Source organism: Stegodyphus dumicola, chromosome 8 (genome assembly GCF_044657685.1).
Source record: "Stegodyphus dumicola isolate Sdum_Otavi_A_Nest chromosome 8, ASM4465768v1".
In the NCBI taxonomy this organism is placed as follows: Eukaryota; Metazoa; Arthropoda; class Arachnida; order Araneae; family Eresidae; genus Stegodyphus; species Stegodyphus dumicola.
Window position 1 is genome coordinate 48,746,852 of NC_140775.1, and position 18,763 is coordinate 48,765,614.

An 18,763-nucleotide genomic window follows, 5' to 3' on the forward strand; every position below is an offset into this window, starting at 1 on the left:
GCCGTTTAACGGTAAAAACTTTTCTCTGTTTAAGCGCCGTGTTGAAGCTGGGTTTGTGGCCAAAGAACTTGATAAATATTTAGACGGTGAAGCGGATGAAATGAAAGTTGCTGAAATCAAAGATGCAAAAAAGGCTTACGCATTGCTGCTAACCCTTCTAGATGATGCCATATTGGCGACCATGTCGAGTGAATCTTCTGCATGTGAAATTTGGAGCAGTTTAAAGAATAAATAGCATAAGGTGAGTGCAGTTAGTCAAACATTAGTACGAAAGAAATTATCGACACTGAAGAAATGCCGAGATTGCAGTATGCAGTCACATATTAACGAACTGTTGGCGATCGTAAATGAACTGCGGCTTTCCGGTGCTGAAGTCAAAGATATGGATGTGATTATTTATTTGTTGATGTCGCTACCTGCTGAGTACGACATTATTAAATCGACAATTGAGAACCAGCCAAATGAAATGCTTACGCTGGACTTTGTTATGCAAAGGCTCTTGAATGCTGAAGAATTGCAAGGTGAGAGAAATTCTTACGATTCTCGTGTTTCTGGCTTAAGTAATAACGTAGCTTTTAGCGCTGATAAGCGTGATATCAGCTGCCACAAATGTAAAAGAAAAGATCATATTGCCAGGCTTTGCAAGAAAAAATTAGTTTGTTTTGGATGTGGACGCCCAGGGCATTACAAGAAGGATTGCAGATTTAAGCATAAATCAGATTATAGAGAATTGGCTGCAGTAACATTCATGGTTGGTGAGCCTGTTCATTGTGGATTCTGGAGCATCTACACACATGTGTAATAAAGGTGAGTGGTTTGAAGAAATTAAACCTTTTTCTGGAACTGTTGCATGTGCTTCGAAAAATGAAGTTTTAAAGGTAGAAGGTATTGGTTCAGTACCTGGAACATTAAATGGAAGAGAAATATTACTTAAAGATGTGTTATATGTGCCTGAGTTGAACGGTCAATTAATATCTGTGAAGAATATTCAAAAAGCAGGTTACAGTGTAATTTTTAAGAATGATGTAGCTGTTATTGAAAAGAGGAATGAAAAATTTGAGTTTGCTAAACTCAATGAGAAAGGACAGTATGTGAGTCAATTTGAACCTTCAACATACATTGCAAATCATAGTGCAGAATAATGGCACAGGCGCATGGGGCACTCATCTGATAAAATATTAAAAAGAAATGGGTTTACCAGTATCTGAGTCACCTTCAAGCTATTGTGAAGAGTGCATATTAGCAAAACATTCCAACACTTCTATGAACAAAGGTCCTAGAAGCCGAGAGCATGTGCCGATGAGAATGGTACACACTGACATATGTGGTCCCATTGATCCATTGACTAGGGAAGGTGAAAAGTATTTTGCTACAATCATAGACGATTTTTCTAGATTTACTGAAGTGCATCTCTTAAAGCACAAGAGTGACATAAATGAAGTGTTTAAATTGTTCCTAAAACAGAATCCTGATGTATACAAAATTCGGTGTGATAATGCCAAGGAATACGTGTCTGGTGAACTAGCTTGTTATTGCAAGAAAAATGGTGTTATGATAGATCCTGCTTCTCCATATTCACCTCCTTTAAATGGTGTGGCTGAGAGAGCCAACAGATATCTTTTAGAGAAGGCCCGAGCTCTAATATGTGAAGCAAAGCTTTCTAAATCTTTCTGGGGCTATGCTGTACAGACAGCTGCATATCTTAAGAATAGAATTCCAAATCAGACTGTTGAAAATGTACCTTATAAGCTCAAATATGGGAAGCCACCCGATTTGAATATTATTAAGGTGTTTGGATCCGATGCATACATGAGAGTTCCTGATAACTTAAGAAAGAAATTGGATCCAAAATCAAAAAGGATAATTTTTATTGGATACTCTACCATGGGTTATCGTTTACTGGACCCAGTCACAAATCATGTTGTGGTTTCTCGAAATGTATTGTTCAATGAAGAGAAAAAGAAATGTATCTCAGTTCAAGATGATTTTTCCATAGAAAGTAAAGATCCTGCTAAAGATGAGGTAGTATATGATTCAAGTGATGTAGAATCCAGAAATCTTGAAGAAAGTCATGAAGAAATTACTAGGCAAAGAAGCAATATAAAATTACCTGTACAGTTGAATGATTACTTTGTGTATGAAGCTAATGTGGCAACTCTTGATACAGTAACATATGAGGATATAACATCATTCCCAAAAGAAGAACAAGTCCTATGGAGGAAAGCCATGGATGAGGAAATAGCTTCTCTTCATAAAAATAAAGTGTGGGAGTTAGTCAACTTGCCAAAGGATGAAAAGCCAATATCCTGTAAATGGGTGTTGCGCATCAAACGAAACAATGTTTACAAAGCTAGATTGGTTGCTCGTGGCTTTGAACAGAAGCCAGGTATTGATTACTTTGAGACCTATGCTCCTGTAATTAGTACATCATCACTTCGACTTGTGCTGGCTATCATTGTTCAAAAGAATCTTGAAATCTATGCATTATATGTAAAGACTGCATTTCTGAATGGTGATCTCCAAGAAAGCTATTCAAGACCTAACTGTATTTTATAATGTATCTAAAATTTTAGGAGTCGACAATATTAAAGTTTCAGTTTATGAGGATAATCAGTCTGTAATTAAAGCAATATTGAATGAAAGTAATTGTGCTAGACAAAAACATTTGGATATTAAATTAAAGTATACTAGGGATATTGTAAAATTGTATGATATAAATCTCGTATATGTTTCTAGTGAAAATCAGTTAGCTGATTTGTTTACAAAATGCTTGCCTAAACCAAGATTATGGTATTTAAGAGATAAATGTAAAATAATATGTGATTAAGGGAGGGTGTTGAGAATAATCACATGTACTCCCGTTTCTGATTTAATGTCATGTATTTTAACCGTAACTGTTTTATACTTTTGCTTAGGTTGATCTGGCAACAGTTGTAGTGTTCTTGGTCATGGTTTGACATGTAGAAATGTGCTGTTCCATGTGCGTGAAATTCCATCATTTAATAAAGCCTCTACTTAATTATCATCGGCCTCTGACTTACATTTTTTTTTAAATCTTTACAACGTGTACATGGATAACGTATATGTGCAATTCTTAAAAACGTGGCAAGCAATGGATGATTCTGTACTTTCTTTCAATTTCACACCTAAACTTCATCATGATTAAGCCCTTTTGTTCCATAAAAGTTCTAGTATAAGCGTAATTTGGCTAGCAGATTGTTGGAAAAAATGTTGAGTAAAAAAAAAAAAAAAAAAAAAAAAAAAAAAAAATGCCTTTACTTTGTGAAAACAAAATGGCATCCAGAAAAAAAAACCTCGCAGGTTGCTGTAGCAGGGTTGGTCGCCAAATTTTCGCAAAGTTACCATAATCCGAAGATTCACCACATAAATTTTTCCGTCCTAATGTATTTTTCCATGGTTGTAGACAAAACATGGAGCCTGCTGAATAGAAGAACCTTAAGCAATATTTGATATAAGTCTGTCGAATTAGAAAAAAAAAAAAAAAAAAAAAGGAAAATGCCGGTACTGTCAGAAAACAATATCCTGTTCTTTGGGATCTGCCTCAAATCTAAAAATTAATTTTTACACTGTGCTTTGTAGTGGCAACAAAATATCAATTATAATCAGGGTTGTGGAGTCGAAATCGGAGTTAGGCAGATTTTTGGGTAAAAGGATTTTGAAGCTGGAGTCGCTAAAAACACATAGACTCCAACTCCAGTTTATGTTGGACAGTTTGAATTTGAAATGAATTAAAGTGAATCGAAAAAAATTAATGACAAACTGAGTTATTATTTTTATTTATGGACTATATGCATTAATAAATAGTTATTTTCTATTTTATTGACATATTAATAAATAAATACAAGGGAGGAGAGTAGATGTGATATTTGCAATTATTGATTAAATTGATTTATTTAGTTATAAGGTATTTGACCTGCCTTCTTAGCATGCCTTTGTGCTGTAATGGCCAGCACATTCGGCACGTATTCGAGAAGGTAGAGTCCCAGCGAGAGCATTGCTCATTTCTCATGTCACCCTCGTAAAAAAAACCCTAATTCATCATCCACCACCTTTTTTAGTTCAGTGGCATCTGAACTAAAAAAGGTGGTGGATGATGAATTTCCACTGCCAGGATTTGGCGACTAGGGTTCAGTAATCCCTAGTCGCCCTTTAAAAGGGGGAGTATATAAGGTATTTATTTCTCTTGCCTTCTTAGCATGCCTTCTTGGTGTAACGGCCAGCACACTACGCACATATTCAAGAGGTCTGAGGAGATATTCAAGAGTCACGGCGAGGGCATAGCTCATTTCTAACGTTTCCTGCATAAAAAGAAAACCTAATGACTCTACATAGTTACAAATCTCACTGATAAATTTAGATAAGCAGCAGTAGCAGCAAGAACTCTCAAAATCGATGCCATTTTTAGGAAGCAAGCAGGAAAAGGAGCAATTATTGATCAAGCAACGTGATGGAGACGTACATATTTGACGATATAGAATGTTAGAATTAAGTTATCATCAGAATTAAGAACATTTTTAGAAAAAGTAGATACCCCTAATGTTTCACTAACAGAAAGACTGTGGAATGATCTTGCAGAATTGGAAACTCTTTATACTTTATAATTGCAAACTTTTTATACTGTGTATAGCCACAAAGAAAAAGCTACAATCTGAAGAATTAACAGGAGGTGAAAATGGAAGAATGTGATGCTTGTTCCTTCTGAAATGGAGGGTTTATTGCAGAAGGAATCATTTCTTCAATGAAGAAAAGAGAAAATAGTTTGCTAGACGATGAGGTCTTGCTGAGTTCAATATATGTAGATCCAAATCACCGAATTTTGTTGGATGACAAACAAATAAAAAAAGCAGAGAAAGCCATCTATGAGCTTTCATTAAGAATGAAATTATTTTCAGAACAATGAGTATTCAGATCAGGACAGTCATACTGCAGACATTGCAACTCAGTATTTAACATTAGATTTTGAGAAATATTTGGATAATATTGAAAAGGTTAAGGCAAAGAAAGCGAATGAAAATAAAGGACCAAGTACCTTTAGATATAAAAATGAAAAAATACAAACAAGATTTCTACACGGCCTCTGAAGAAATAGAGAAATATGATTGCACTTGCAAGATACCTCTTTAAGATCTTATAAAAATCTATCCTGAAAAGTTACAAGAAGTAGTAATAGTAACAGTTTTTCCACCTATTCAAGTCAGTGTGGAAAGAGACTTCTCAGCTTTGAAGTTTATCCAATCAGATCTATGGCCCTCTAACAAAGGAGATCCTGCTGAAGCTATACTAGTAGTAACAGTAACAGCTTTTCCACCTATTCAAGTCAGTGTGGAAAGAGACTTCTGAGCTCTGAAGTTTATCCAATCAGATCTATGGCCCTCTAACAAAGGAGATCCTGCTGAAGCTATACTGTTTCTTAGAAATTACTAATACCAGTTTTTCCATTTTATAATAAATGCTAATTTAAATAAATAATTTGCTATGCCATTAGTTTCTCCCTATAGCATCTATTACTTCTTTTATATTAAGTTTACATATATATATATATGAGGGAGTCAGAGCCGGAGTCTTTAAAATTCCAGGAGGTCGATCATTTTCCCTACCATCTCCCCGCTCTGATTATAATAATAAAATAATGTATCGTATTTGACGGCATATAAGATGCACTTTTTTTTCCTAAATTTGGTCTCAAAAAAGTTACCTGGGTCTTATACGTGAAGGACACAGGTTAACTTTCAATACTAAATGCTATTTTTAGCCCGGATAAAGGTCTAGGCACATATAACTTTTTCTACATCTGTCTTAATTATTTTGCACATGCGTGAAATATCTGTCGCCAAAAAGTGGCAAAGCTTGAAGCTGATGTCGAAGTTCGAACAGGTTCGACGGTCACATTACGTCTATGGAGCCTTTCCTTCTTTACATAGACTTTCTTTGACTCAGCCGACACACGTGTCGGTATCGGTGCTACTCTGTATAAACGTGTCGGTATTGGAGCTTAAAATTATTTGTTTAAAAAAATACCCTGGAAAATATGACTACAGGAAATAAGAGATTAAGCTATACAATTCAGCATAAACTAGGAGTGTTAAACTATGCCAAAGTGCACAGAAACAGAGCAGCAGCAAGGCATTTCGGTCCACCAGCAGCATTTCAGTAATTTCAGCAAGGCATTTCGGTAATTTTCCTTAATAAAAATATGTTTGGTAATTGTATTCAATGATTGTTTATTTGGCTTTTATGAAACATGAGAAATAAAAGAAATCGCATTTTAAGTTATTGTAGAGCCGTGCTGTCGTACAGACTATTGAAACTTTTTTTCCTTGTGTGTGGCCTTCTAAATAAGGGTGTATCTTATATGCCAGTGCGTCTTATGGCCCTATCACTTCTATGGACACGCGCGCTTACCCGGGACAATTCCGACAAACGAGATTTTAGTAGCACAGCTTTAAGCGGCAGGCTTCCGAGAAATGTTTCGTCTAGCTAGGAGGAACCTGACTCGGCTACGAGCAACATTTTAAAATTTATCCAAAAATGTTCCGGCTGGAGACGTGTTCCTCGAACGTTCAACCAATCAGACGAAAGTTCTGCTTCTGAAGGATCACGGGTAAATTTCAATATGGCGATGGCTCTCACTGTGAAGTGATGGACGGTGGAAATAGAGGTTGATTTAATTATTGCTGTTTTGTTGTAATACAACTGCCTGAGTCATTTTTTAAATGTGTATATATTCATTAAATATATAATCGTGGAAATTTCAGAGTTGACAGTATTTTACGACGTTCTTGCAGTTTGGATTTGTTTACAAATTGTTCATCGCCAAAAGTTTGCCAAATTTGTTGTATTTCGTGCTGATCGTGTATTATCACTGTTATATAATAGAATTTTATTTCTTAAATTTAAGTTGAATAATTTTTTAAAATCTGTTTGTATATGCACGGCTTTTCTCCTAATTACTTATCTTTTAAATTGTTAATTGCATAATCAGTGACTCAGTTTAAACAGCATAAAAGATGCATAAAAAAAGAAAAGCATAGCTTACGTAATAATGAGAATACTCATTAAATTTGTCCATTATTTTCTTGTTATTAATGAAATACTTTTTGGATTATAAATACATTAGAAACTATACTTTTACTGTAAATGCTACACATTGAAACATTGGAAATTTATGGATTTATTATTATGCATTTCGCCAAAGGCCGTTTCTTAGAACTGTTGCTGCAAACGTTTTGTTCCGGCAACAAACAGCTAATGTGATAACGCTTTTATATGCCGTTAAATACAGTAATCTTTAATAAAAGTGAATTTAATTTTCATTATTTTTTAACTTTTGGCATTTATTTCAGAATTTTATTGGTGTTCTATCTAGAAAGGTGTTTTTAGGAAATCTCAAAAGTACAGTTGAAAGAAATCGGTTCAGGGAGTGAGCGGTTTGGTTCAGTTGATTTCAGGAATTCTTTCTGCTTTTCCTCCATTTTTGCACACTGCTCTCGATCCAAACCTGTTCTAAGCGCATTTGTCAAGAACATTGTTAGTGAGCAGTATAAAAAGAACAGCATCACTTCAGTGAGCAAATGGTTTCGATCAGATCCCTTAAAGAAGCGGTTTTGCTCATCTCTGCAACAGGTGAGAATACGTGGGAGTGGAAATTCATGGCCACTCATTGTGCATGTGCATAGCATGATCAAAATTACCATGATTGCTGCCAAATTTATCATTCTGCTGTGCTGAACCGTAACTCCATTTATCAAATTACAAAATTATTGTGTTTTGAAGAGTATACCTTGATCTATCAAATAAAACATAAACCATTTTTCTATGTAGTTGTGGAAATCAAAGCATTTCCAGAGCCCGCAGAATGTTCATAATTTTTCCTTTGTACGGACAACCATGAAGGAATGTAGGTCCATATTAAAATATTACAAGTTACTCTGGTGGGCTGGAAATAATCATTTGTAAATTAAAAGATTTACGGTAGTTGTAACAGTTTCTACAAACTCAGACAGGTTTCCATATCTTAATACCTCAGATTTCTTTCATAACATGTGGAAGGGAAAAATGTAATCTAATGCACCACATATAATTCAGATGACTGAAAAAGCATATAAGAGCAAATGACCCATCAACCATATCTGAGATATTTGTAGACATGGAGCATTGAGTTGGCAGCTATAACCAAGAAAGAGGCAGACACTTTCAATATTAGTTATGACATAATACATTGGTCAATTCTTTAGGCTCATATTATTATAGTCACATTGTTTATCTTGAACAGTCTGTACGTAATAAATGATAACTTAGGATCTTAAGCAAGAGCAACAATCTTTATAATCTATACTTATATAAGGTAAATTAAGATATAATTCAGGTACTTAAAGGTACAACTGAGCAAGACTACGAGTTTCAAGAAATGATCTGATGCAAATGACCCATCTTTAAGAAGCAGTACTATAAAGCAGCTCTCAACCAAAGTATAAAAAAAGAAAAAAAAAATATATATTTTAAAACTGGACACAAGCATAAGGTTAATTTGGTATGTAACTCAATATGCAGACTGAAAGCTTAAGAAGTATTTTGTGTACAAGTATAATTGTAAGAACATAAAACAAAAAGTAATACACTGTATGTAATTTCAAAATGAAATGTGAATGGAAAATTTCTGAACAAATTCACTGCTGCTAGAATAGATGTAATGAATTATGCAATGCAATAATTTAAACAATTATTTTTTAGGCATAAATGAAAGCAAAGATAAATTTCAAATAATTATTATACAACAAATAAGTAATAAAGAATATTTCTCCCCACAAATGAAAAGTGCAAGATGTATATCAGCTTCGTAAATGGTTCAATACTATGTAGGTATGCAATAAATTAAATAAAATATTATATCTATTTCAGTGAAAAGAACATCTTTTTGTTAAATTAAGTAAAAATTTGAATGGTTATGATTTATCAAAACACAACAAGCATAAGGTTAATAGCATAAGCATGTATAAAAGTAAAAATCCAAAATTCAGTCTGTATTTACAAACAAAAGCACTTAAAGGAAACATGCTATATTTATATACCTACTTTCAACAATATATTAATACAATGAAGTCTGCTTAAAAAAGATATATATATCGAGAGATACAATTATATTCCTTAAATCTTAATAAAAACTAAAAAAGGGAGTAGTAGAAAATTAATTATAAGGATTATAATAATATTCATACTTAGTGAAAAAATTAACACGTCGCATTGAAAACAAATGTTGGCAATTTGAACAAAAACTTTTATCCTCGGGCAATCTTGCACAGAAGCAAATTGTAAATGTAATTGTACATGTAGTGTCATATTTATAATTTAGGAATTACAATGTATGTATTTTTTAAATTAAGAAACTTTACAGTTAACTTTTTTTTGCCACTTATATTTCTGCCAACATTAGAAAATTGCAGCAGTTCAGAGCAGTATATAATGAAGATCCAAGCAATTTCAATATGTATAATTGATAAAAGAATCTAAAAATTAATTGAAATTTTTACAGCTTAAATTCAAAACATTTCTGTCTTAAATAATACCAACAGATATCTGGAAGCAGTTACAAAATTTATAGATTTGGTTATAAACCAATGATCTCAGCTTTCATTTTTGATCTAAACAGTTTTACTCATGTGATTTATAAATTTCATTACACAGAACAATGCTTTACAAGTTAAAGAGCAAATGGTATAATGGAATTTAAAATTTATCTTATAAATATGGAAGAATGCTTAAAACAATTCCTAAAGCAAAAAAAAAAAAAAATTAATCAAATGAATTTCAAAAAGAATTTAATGAATTAAAAAAAATGACATCCCCTTTTTTTCCTCAATTTTAAGCACTGGATTTTATTAAAAAGTTCTTTTCAATAATTTGACTTTTATATATTGCTGAAAAATTACTTCCTCAGTTACTTCCGAATATTTTTAATTCACTTTTAAAATTTTAGTCTATAATTAATAACTCATCAAAGTCCGAGGCAGAATATGCCAAATTTTCTATAATTCTGCTTTTGCATATCTGATATCATATATCTGTTTTGGCATTTCATAGGCAATTTAGCATAACATCTACGAAAGTCACTTTTTAGATACATGTAGGTTTTTACAGTTATAGTTATGAAATTTTAGGAAAGTTCAAAGCAGCGTCCTCCAGCATCAGTGCACTTCTGTAGACAAATTTTTCAAACATCAAGTGCCTCCAACCATTCACTTCTTGGAATCGATGAAAAAAATGCATTTATACCCTCACTGATCCCATCTTCGGAATGAAAACAACATCTATGTAAGTTCTCTTTTAGATTAAAAAAATGCCAAAAGAAACACTTAGCTAGGTTGGATGAATAGGATGGATGTTTTATCACTTTGATGTGTTTTCGTTCAACAAACTCAACTGTCAATCTTGCTGAATGAGACGATGGATTGTCATGGTGGAGCATGAGCCCTCTAATGTTCAGTGCTTGAAGAAATTCTGGAAGACACTTAGTGGTATACAAGTTAGCTGTGACTGTCTTCTATTAATGGCTTTAACCAGTCCTGTACTTCTAAAAGAAATGGCATACATTACTTTTTCCTGTCTTTTCACCACTGTGTGCATGGGATCATCTTCAAAGACCCATAATTTACTCTTGATGTGTTGGAATGCCAAAAAATGATGCACATTTCATCATCTGTTATGATTTTAGAAATAATGTGGTGGCCACAATTTTTTCTGTAATTTAAGGGTTTCTTTAGTGATTCTGACATGTTCCTCTTTTTGGTGCTTAATTAGATTATGGGGAATCAAATGGCAAACTAGATTTTTCATATGCAATTTTTCATGAATAATTTTATATATGATAGATCCAATATTAAGTTCCTTCTTTATCATTTGGTAAGTGTGGCAATTATCATCTGTTGACATTTTTTGTTGTGGCAGACACATTACCCGGAATTACTGTTGACAATGGCCTTCCTGTGTGTTCTTCATCCTGAAGAGAGTTGAGAGCTTTGTGAAATTCTGTAAACCATCTGAATACAATACAGTAGCCTGAGATGGATCTTCAGTTCCAAATGCTAACTGTAGACACTGAACTCATTCTTCTTGATTTAATCCCACTTTATAATCATAGAAAATCATAGCGATAATATTCTCGCATGAACTCCATTTTCCCTTCAGCCTAAAATTTATTCTTCGCTAAACTACTTGCAATTGACCAATAAATACACATCTCCTAGGCTAAAATAATTCATACTTTCAAATTTAACTGTTGATGTTATCCTGCCACTTATTGTCTGCACATATGTCACAAATTACTGAGTGACTTCCATAATCCTGAGTTTAATATGTATTTGAAGTAGTAGGAATCATAACACTGATATATACATGCATTTCAATACAATAAAATGTCCACATACAATATAAGAAATGCCCACATGCAAGTAATGTAACAACACATAGCAGTATATTTACAAATTTTAGGTTCATTAGTGAAAGTCACGCTTCTAAGATATTCCAAATGTATTATGATATACCATATTTAGATTTTTATTAATATTAAAAAACTATGTATGTATCTGCAGCAACTTATAACATGACAGTAAAAAAGAAACAGTTGCTTATTACTGTTATAATGAATATTATGCTATAATAAATAGAGTTACAATGTTTTGAAGGAAAAAATATAACTTCCAAATACAGTAGAATTACAGTTATCCAGATTATTTATCTTCACAGGCCAAGCAAAATTAACTTGTTACTTATGTAGTCGTGGCTTTAATTTTTATATTTATACAATATAAAAGGTTAATACAGTACAATGCATGCATTTCTCAGAAACTATTATATAATTTTGCATGACATGAAGACTGGCCTATAATATTCATAAACATGTAGCCTGTAAACTTTAATAACAGAATACTTATGCAATGTATATAGGTTTAGAGTCATCATTAGTGCTTATTGATGACAATTTAGTACAATAAAAACAAACTTCATTTCATTGCTTTATTTTAGTTGACATAATATGTTTTGTATGTTCAGGCAAATAAAAAATAATTTCATTGATTTATTTTGATTAAAAATGTGTGTTTTGTAATTTGTTTTATGGAATAAAAAAGCTGTACTTCCTTAATTGAACAATCATATCCAAAATAAAATACAATAATTGAGAAATAAAATTCATCCATTACATTTTGGTTAATATGTACTTGGTTCACAGTACCGCCATAATCCAGATTTTTTTAATACATGAATGGACACGGTCCTAACTATTTCAGATACTTGCAGGTATTAAAAATAATAAAGTGTATTATCTCAGGGCTTAATTTTTAATAGTACAATTATAAACTGTAGAGAAAGTATCGAATATTAAAAAAATAAACTCACATTTTTTTTACATGTTCCGCTTCGGAATTATGTCCATTCGATATGAAGGGTGGATTTAATCCCGTTTCTGAGAACCTCCGAAATGGCGCATTACCAGCCATACTAGACTGAGATGGAAGAGAAAGCCTTGAATTACCTTCATCTTCATCCAAAAGTAGATCATTTACATTTTTCTGCAATTATTAAATATTAAATTGTCAATAATAAAACATAATAAATTTATTTTCAATATATTAATTTTAATAGTGTCACCTTGATTCTGAATAAGGTTTATTAATGATGCAAGTTCAGTTAAATAATACCATTCAGAATTGTTTCAGTCTTATGTAAAACTCAGCAGACTATTACGAAACAAAAAGTTAAGCCATTGAAAAATGAATGGGGGTGAAAAGAGTCTAGCCTATAAATCATATGACTACAGAGTGCACCAAGCTGTCATATTTTCATTAATTTCTTGATAAAGACTGAAGATTTTGAATGTTTATAAAATTTTTTAGTACTTTCTGATTATTTGCATAATAAATTTCAGTAGAGCATAATTTTTGTGTTTTTGACATCCTTGTATTTTTGGCATATGCATACCTCCCATGATTTTTGAATACATGTATATACTGTTTAGGGTTAATTTTTATTTCAATAATTATTTATGTACAATATAAATGGCAACAGTTGTTTTTTCTGAGTGAATGGTAACAGAGATTAATGTTTATAGAACTTTCGTGTAATATGTTTTGATTCTGAGTTATATGGTGTGATGTGATTCAGTGCAAGAATAAAATGTATAAAACTAAAATATATTAATGTAATTAAAATTTATCTAACTAAAAATTTTCAACATAATAGCAGAATCATGGTTAAGATGACTAGTTTACAGTTATTTGTGAAGAATTAATGTGAATTGAAATGTCCTAAAAGAAGTAGAATGGCTGCAAGTGAAAATGAAGCAAGTTTTATTAAAAAACTAAAGCATTTTAGACATGAAACAAAACGCAAACTGAAAAGCTAGATTAACTGCAGAAGAAGCGTGAATTGAAGCAGATGATGTCAAAACAAATTCCATTGCAAGGAAAAACATGTTTTAATTTAAAAAATGTTAGCCGACTTTGATCATTTTTATAGTAAAACAAAATCAACTGAAAAGAGGTGTTTCAGATGTAACAAAGCTAGGCATTTAGCTACTTCACGCAGAAAAGAATTTTCTCAAAACAAACAGTTTTGTAAAATATGTAAGAAAAACAATCATAATGGAAAGGATTGGGTTTTTTTTTTTTTTTTTCTGGAAAAATAAAGGTCAAGCTATTACAGATAATAAACATGTGTGTAATCATTTTTAAGTGTATGTGTGTGTGCGTGATTATGGCAAAGCCTTGAGGGCTATTTGCCTAAGGGGAGGGATGCCTTCGTGGAGGACTTTCTAAGGGAAACTGGCTCGTATACACGTTACACATGGGGAAAACCACGAAAACGCCCATGCAGCCAGCCCGTTTGTGGGACATTTTTAAGTGTAAATGAAGCAAATAACGCTGTTAACAATTTAGTTGGGTGGCTGATTCAAGTTCATTGTCATATATGATAAATAATGAAGAACCGTTAATGGCTTCTAAAAATACTGAAAAAGAAATTTCACTTGTTTACAGTAAGAAAGAAAATAGGTACAGTAGAAACTGATATATGTATTTTGAATGATGTCTTATATGTTCCAGAGCTAAGTAGGAACTTACCATTGTGTGCCGTCACTAACAATGGTGGTTGAAGTTGAATTCTCTGATAATAAAACAGAAATAAAAAAAAATAGGCAGAAAGGTTTTAGAAGTATACAGATGTGAAAATGGTTTGTATATTATTATTCTTGACATGAAATTTAAGAACGCAAGTGCTTTAGCCGAGGGGAATGTATCTGAAACTATATTATGGCACAGAAGACTAGGATATCTTGGTTATAAAAATATGAAGAAACTTGTTCTGTTATCTAATGACATGAAGATTTCTGACGATTGTCTGAAGGATGATTCTGTGAAATACTTGTAAATGTATATATATATATATATATATATGCATGTATGTGTGTGTGTGTGTGTATATATATATGTACACACACATTTACTTATATATACGCATACATGAACACATACATTCATACACACATGCATTTCTGAATCCAGTCCCGATAACAGAAAGAGAACGCTTTATAATTTTTCTTGATGACTACATATTTTGCAAAAGTATAATTGTAAATGATAAACATGAAATGTTTAATGCAATAATATTATGTAGCAGAAGCTAAATGATATATTAAAGTATCAAAATTAAGATGTGGCAATGGAGGAGAACATATAAATGAAAATTTAAAAAGTTGGTGCAAAAACATAAAAATTATTTTGGATTATACTATTTCTTTTTCATTGTAATTAAATGGAAAAGCAGAAAGAATATATTAAGCCTAGGAATTGAAATTGCCTAGAAAAAAAAAGAGCCTTACTGAAAAATTCCAAATAGGGGGGGGGGAATGTGGGGAGAAGCTCTTTGTACTGCAGCTTATTTGTTAAACCATAGTCCAATAGAACCAGTTAGTACTAACACCAGCAGAAAAATGGAAGAAACAAAAACCTAATTTACCAAAATTGGAAATTTTTGGAAGTAATGCATAAGCATGGTTAAATAAACCAATTCAAAGTTTGATTCACAAAGTGTAAAGCATATATTTGTTGGATATGGAACAAATGGTTATAGGTTGTGAAACAAATGCTAAACAAAATAAAAATATCCAAAGATGTTGTGTTTGATGAAAATATAGATTCAATAAATAGAGAAGATAAAAGGTATAGATACAAAAGGAATTTTGTGGCAAGGCAACCAGAATGAAAATTTAGAAATATTTAAGATAAAAGCATATCCACTAGAAAGATGATAATTTATAAGCTGATAATGAAAATGAAGACGGAAATAGGAAAATATGGAACTGAAAATGAAGAATGACCTACAAAAAAGAAATAGAAAATTACTAGTAAAATACTGAGACTTCATAATATTGCCCTAGCAGGAATGAATATCAGGAGATGACAAAAGAAAAATTGTTATAAGGTATTGAAGAAGAGAAGGCCTTTAATTAAAAATAAAACTTGGAAAGTTGTGAATAAAAGTGAAGCAAAAAGTAGAAAATTTAAAGCAGCAAATGGATTTTTAATGTCAAAGGAGATGGATGTTTTAAAGCTGAATTTGTTACAAGACATTTTCAACAAGAAGAAAGGATAAACTTCAAAGAAACCCAGAATACTCTTGTAAGCAACATAGCATTAAGAACACTATTTGCACTAGCAGCTAAGAACAAGCTTGAAATGTTGCAATTTGATATAAAAGCTGCTTTTTTTGTCTGGAGACATAAAAGGAAATATTTACATGAAAGTTACAGAAGTGTTTAATCATAGAAATAAAATATTAAAATTACAGAATTCTCTTTAGAATAAAACAAGCTCCTTTCAATTGAAATAACTGCTCCACAAAATTTGTAAACAGAAAAGGTTTCATTTAAACCTAATGTGATAGATGCGAGTTTAAAACAAATGATTCCTTGATGATTTCAGCAATACTTGTTGATGATGGTATTTTGATTGGAAGGAGACAGAGAATAAATGAAGACATTGTTAGAAGGAATGTCAAATGAATTGAATATCAAAAGTCTATACTTAAAATTACATAAGATTTCAGGGGGTGCATTTCAGATACAAAAGCTGATATATTTCATAGGCCCTAAACAGTTAAACAAATTATCCAATTATGAAACTGCCAAACACGAAAGTTGGAGGAGATGTCATCAAACTTGCACCAGTCATTCCGGCAGAAGTTTAATAGAACAGATTGTTCTTTACCAACAAATACAAATTCTGGATTTAGCATATGAAAGAATATATTCTGGATTTAGCATCTCTTAGCCCAGTTTTTCACCTTGCATCGTCACTGTTTATCCATTTTCATATGAAGTCCCAGATAGTACTTTTTTTTTTTTTTTTAAATTTTTATGCCAGCATTCTGTAACTTAGAAACGACCCTACTGCATATAATGTTCTATGTAAGGCAGGCAACAAATATTAATCATTTTTTCAAAATGTGATTGTAGGATCAAACTCTTTTAGCTATCATGCAAAGATATGATCTTAGTAATTATCCAGGCAACTTCTTGTACAGGCATGAAGAAACAGAACACAGTGAAAGAGTTTAAATTGCCCTTTCATTTGATTAAAGTCTTTAACAAAAATGCACGTACTTTGTGCTCACAATAACACTGACTATTTGCATTAGGAACTTAAGAATAATTTAACAACTTTAAATGGCAAAGAGTAGTGCTGGACTACTTAAAACTAACAGGTTGACTCAGCAACCTACACCGGTGATAGACTTTAATAAACAGCCAGAAGGCATAGGAACAGGCAAGATTACCAGCAGGAAGGACAAAATAGCAACATGAGTTATACTAGTGAAATCATGGTCTATGCAACTTTCTCTTTTCATCTACTTCACTTTAACATAATTTGCATCCTGGCAAGGAAATGAGGAGTTCAGGAGAGATAACAAAAATTAGAAATTAGAATTAATAAAAATTCAAACTAAAGAAAACCACCATACATGATGACCCCCCCCCAAAAAAAAGACTTGAACTATTTTTTACAAAAATTAAACTAGCTGATCTAGAATTAACTGGGTTTACCCCAAAGCAACGTGAAACTCCTATGCCTGTGTTGTGAAATCATACTTATCCATTTTTGGCTCCAAAGCTATTTAATGATAATATATATGTGCTAATATTATAGCAACCTCTATAATGGGGGTTACAAATCTCCCATTTACCTTTTGGGGGGGGGATATTTTTCTAAAATATTCCAGCTACTTGAGCTTTCTGATTAATTAAATGGCAGATAGTTGGGCTTTTACTGTACTATATTTATTTTCATATTCTGAATTAATATACTATATTTAATACAAAATAAAAATGAAGCATGTAATAATTTCAGTAAAATCCAAAGCATGCATGTTGCAAAACTAACAGTTATAACAATTTAAACATAATGTTATAATATATATACAGCTTGTATCTCACACATTCAGTTACTAAATGTATTAAACTGGCTTTCAAGTTAGGGACAGCATGACATCCTAATTTTTTGATTGATGTAAAATAGGATATTTCTATGCAGGCTAATGTAACATTGAAGAAAGTATTTTGCAGTAAATTCTTGGCAATGTACCGTAAAAAGTAAGGCAATGCATGTATATTTGCAGTATTTATGACATTTAATATCATATTTTCACAGTTTATGCAAAAATAGTTTTGAAATGTAGGTTAGTTTAATATTTTTAACATCTTGACTATTTACTAAAGAAAGCAAGGCAATATATGCAAATCTGTAGCTTTCACAGCATTTTGTATCATAATTTACAGTTTATGTAAAAATAGCTTTAAATTGTAGGTTAATTTAATGTTTTTAGTGCCCAATATACGAGAATACTATAGCTTAATACAGTACATAACCGCCTGGTAGCGAAGTGGCTAGCGCATCGCACAGCTGCACCACAGGTCCGGGGTTCAATCCTCGGGCTGGGCAAGGTTGAATCAACCTTTAAGTAGGTTGGTAAAATGAATACCAAGTCCTCAAGAGAAATTTGTCTAGGGCATCCAAGAAAGCAGAAAAAGGGCACTGCATGCTGTGGCCCACTAGGGCTGTTGCGCCACTGAGTTTAGTTTAATATAGTACATTCAGGAAATGTACTTTTACATTTTACGCAATCTGTCACTGGAGCATGGGTCACATACAAATACGTATTTAGTAGATTTCCGCTGGAGAATGGATATCGTATAAATACAATGGGAATTGTAAGTGTGTATGGCGGTTTAATAGTTTAAGAATGTACAAGTTGTGTTTCGTAAATTTGAAGTTTCTTTTTAAAATTGATTATAACATGGATATAAGGTTCATACAGTCCTTAAAAATACTTAGGTTTTTTGGAAACGATTTTTAGTCCTTAATTTCGGTTAAAATCCACAAATGGTCCTCAATTTTACTCATCTGACTTTCACGACTGCCATTTTGAGTGTGAATTAACATTTTGGAGGAATACCTTTTTTTTTGCGATGCATTGACAAATATATCTATTTGGTGGGTTAATGTTTCAATGCTTTCCTACATCTTGATATAAAAGGTGATAATTGAGATACAGGAGGCCCTGTCTCGATTTAGAGGTAAACATTTCGAAATTATTTCTTTTTTGAGAAGAGTTTACAAAATATTACATCAAAAACAGTTCTTCCCTTTTTAGGATACGTGTTCTTTTACTATGCAATGGCAAATATAGCGACTTA

General features: G+C 32.2%; 1 protein-coding gene across 2 annotated transcripts in view; it reads right to left on the bottom strand.

Annotated features, from left to right (window-relative positions):
- Positions 1-18,763, bottom strand: part of LOC118198385 (uncharacterized) — a 148,854-nt gene that overhangs the window by 17,103 nt on the left and 112,988 nt on the right. For both annotated transcript variants that reach the window (XM_085821826.1, XM_035370047.2), the window contains one exon: positions 12,412-12,584. In XM_085821826.1, the coding sequence (XP_085677952.1) occupies positions 12,412-12,584 (173 nt within the window). The remainder of the gene's footprint in view (positions 1-12,411; positions 12,585-18,763) is intronic.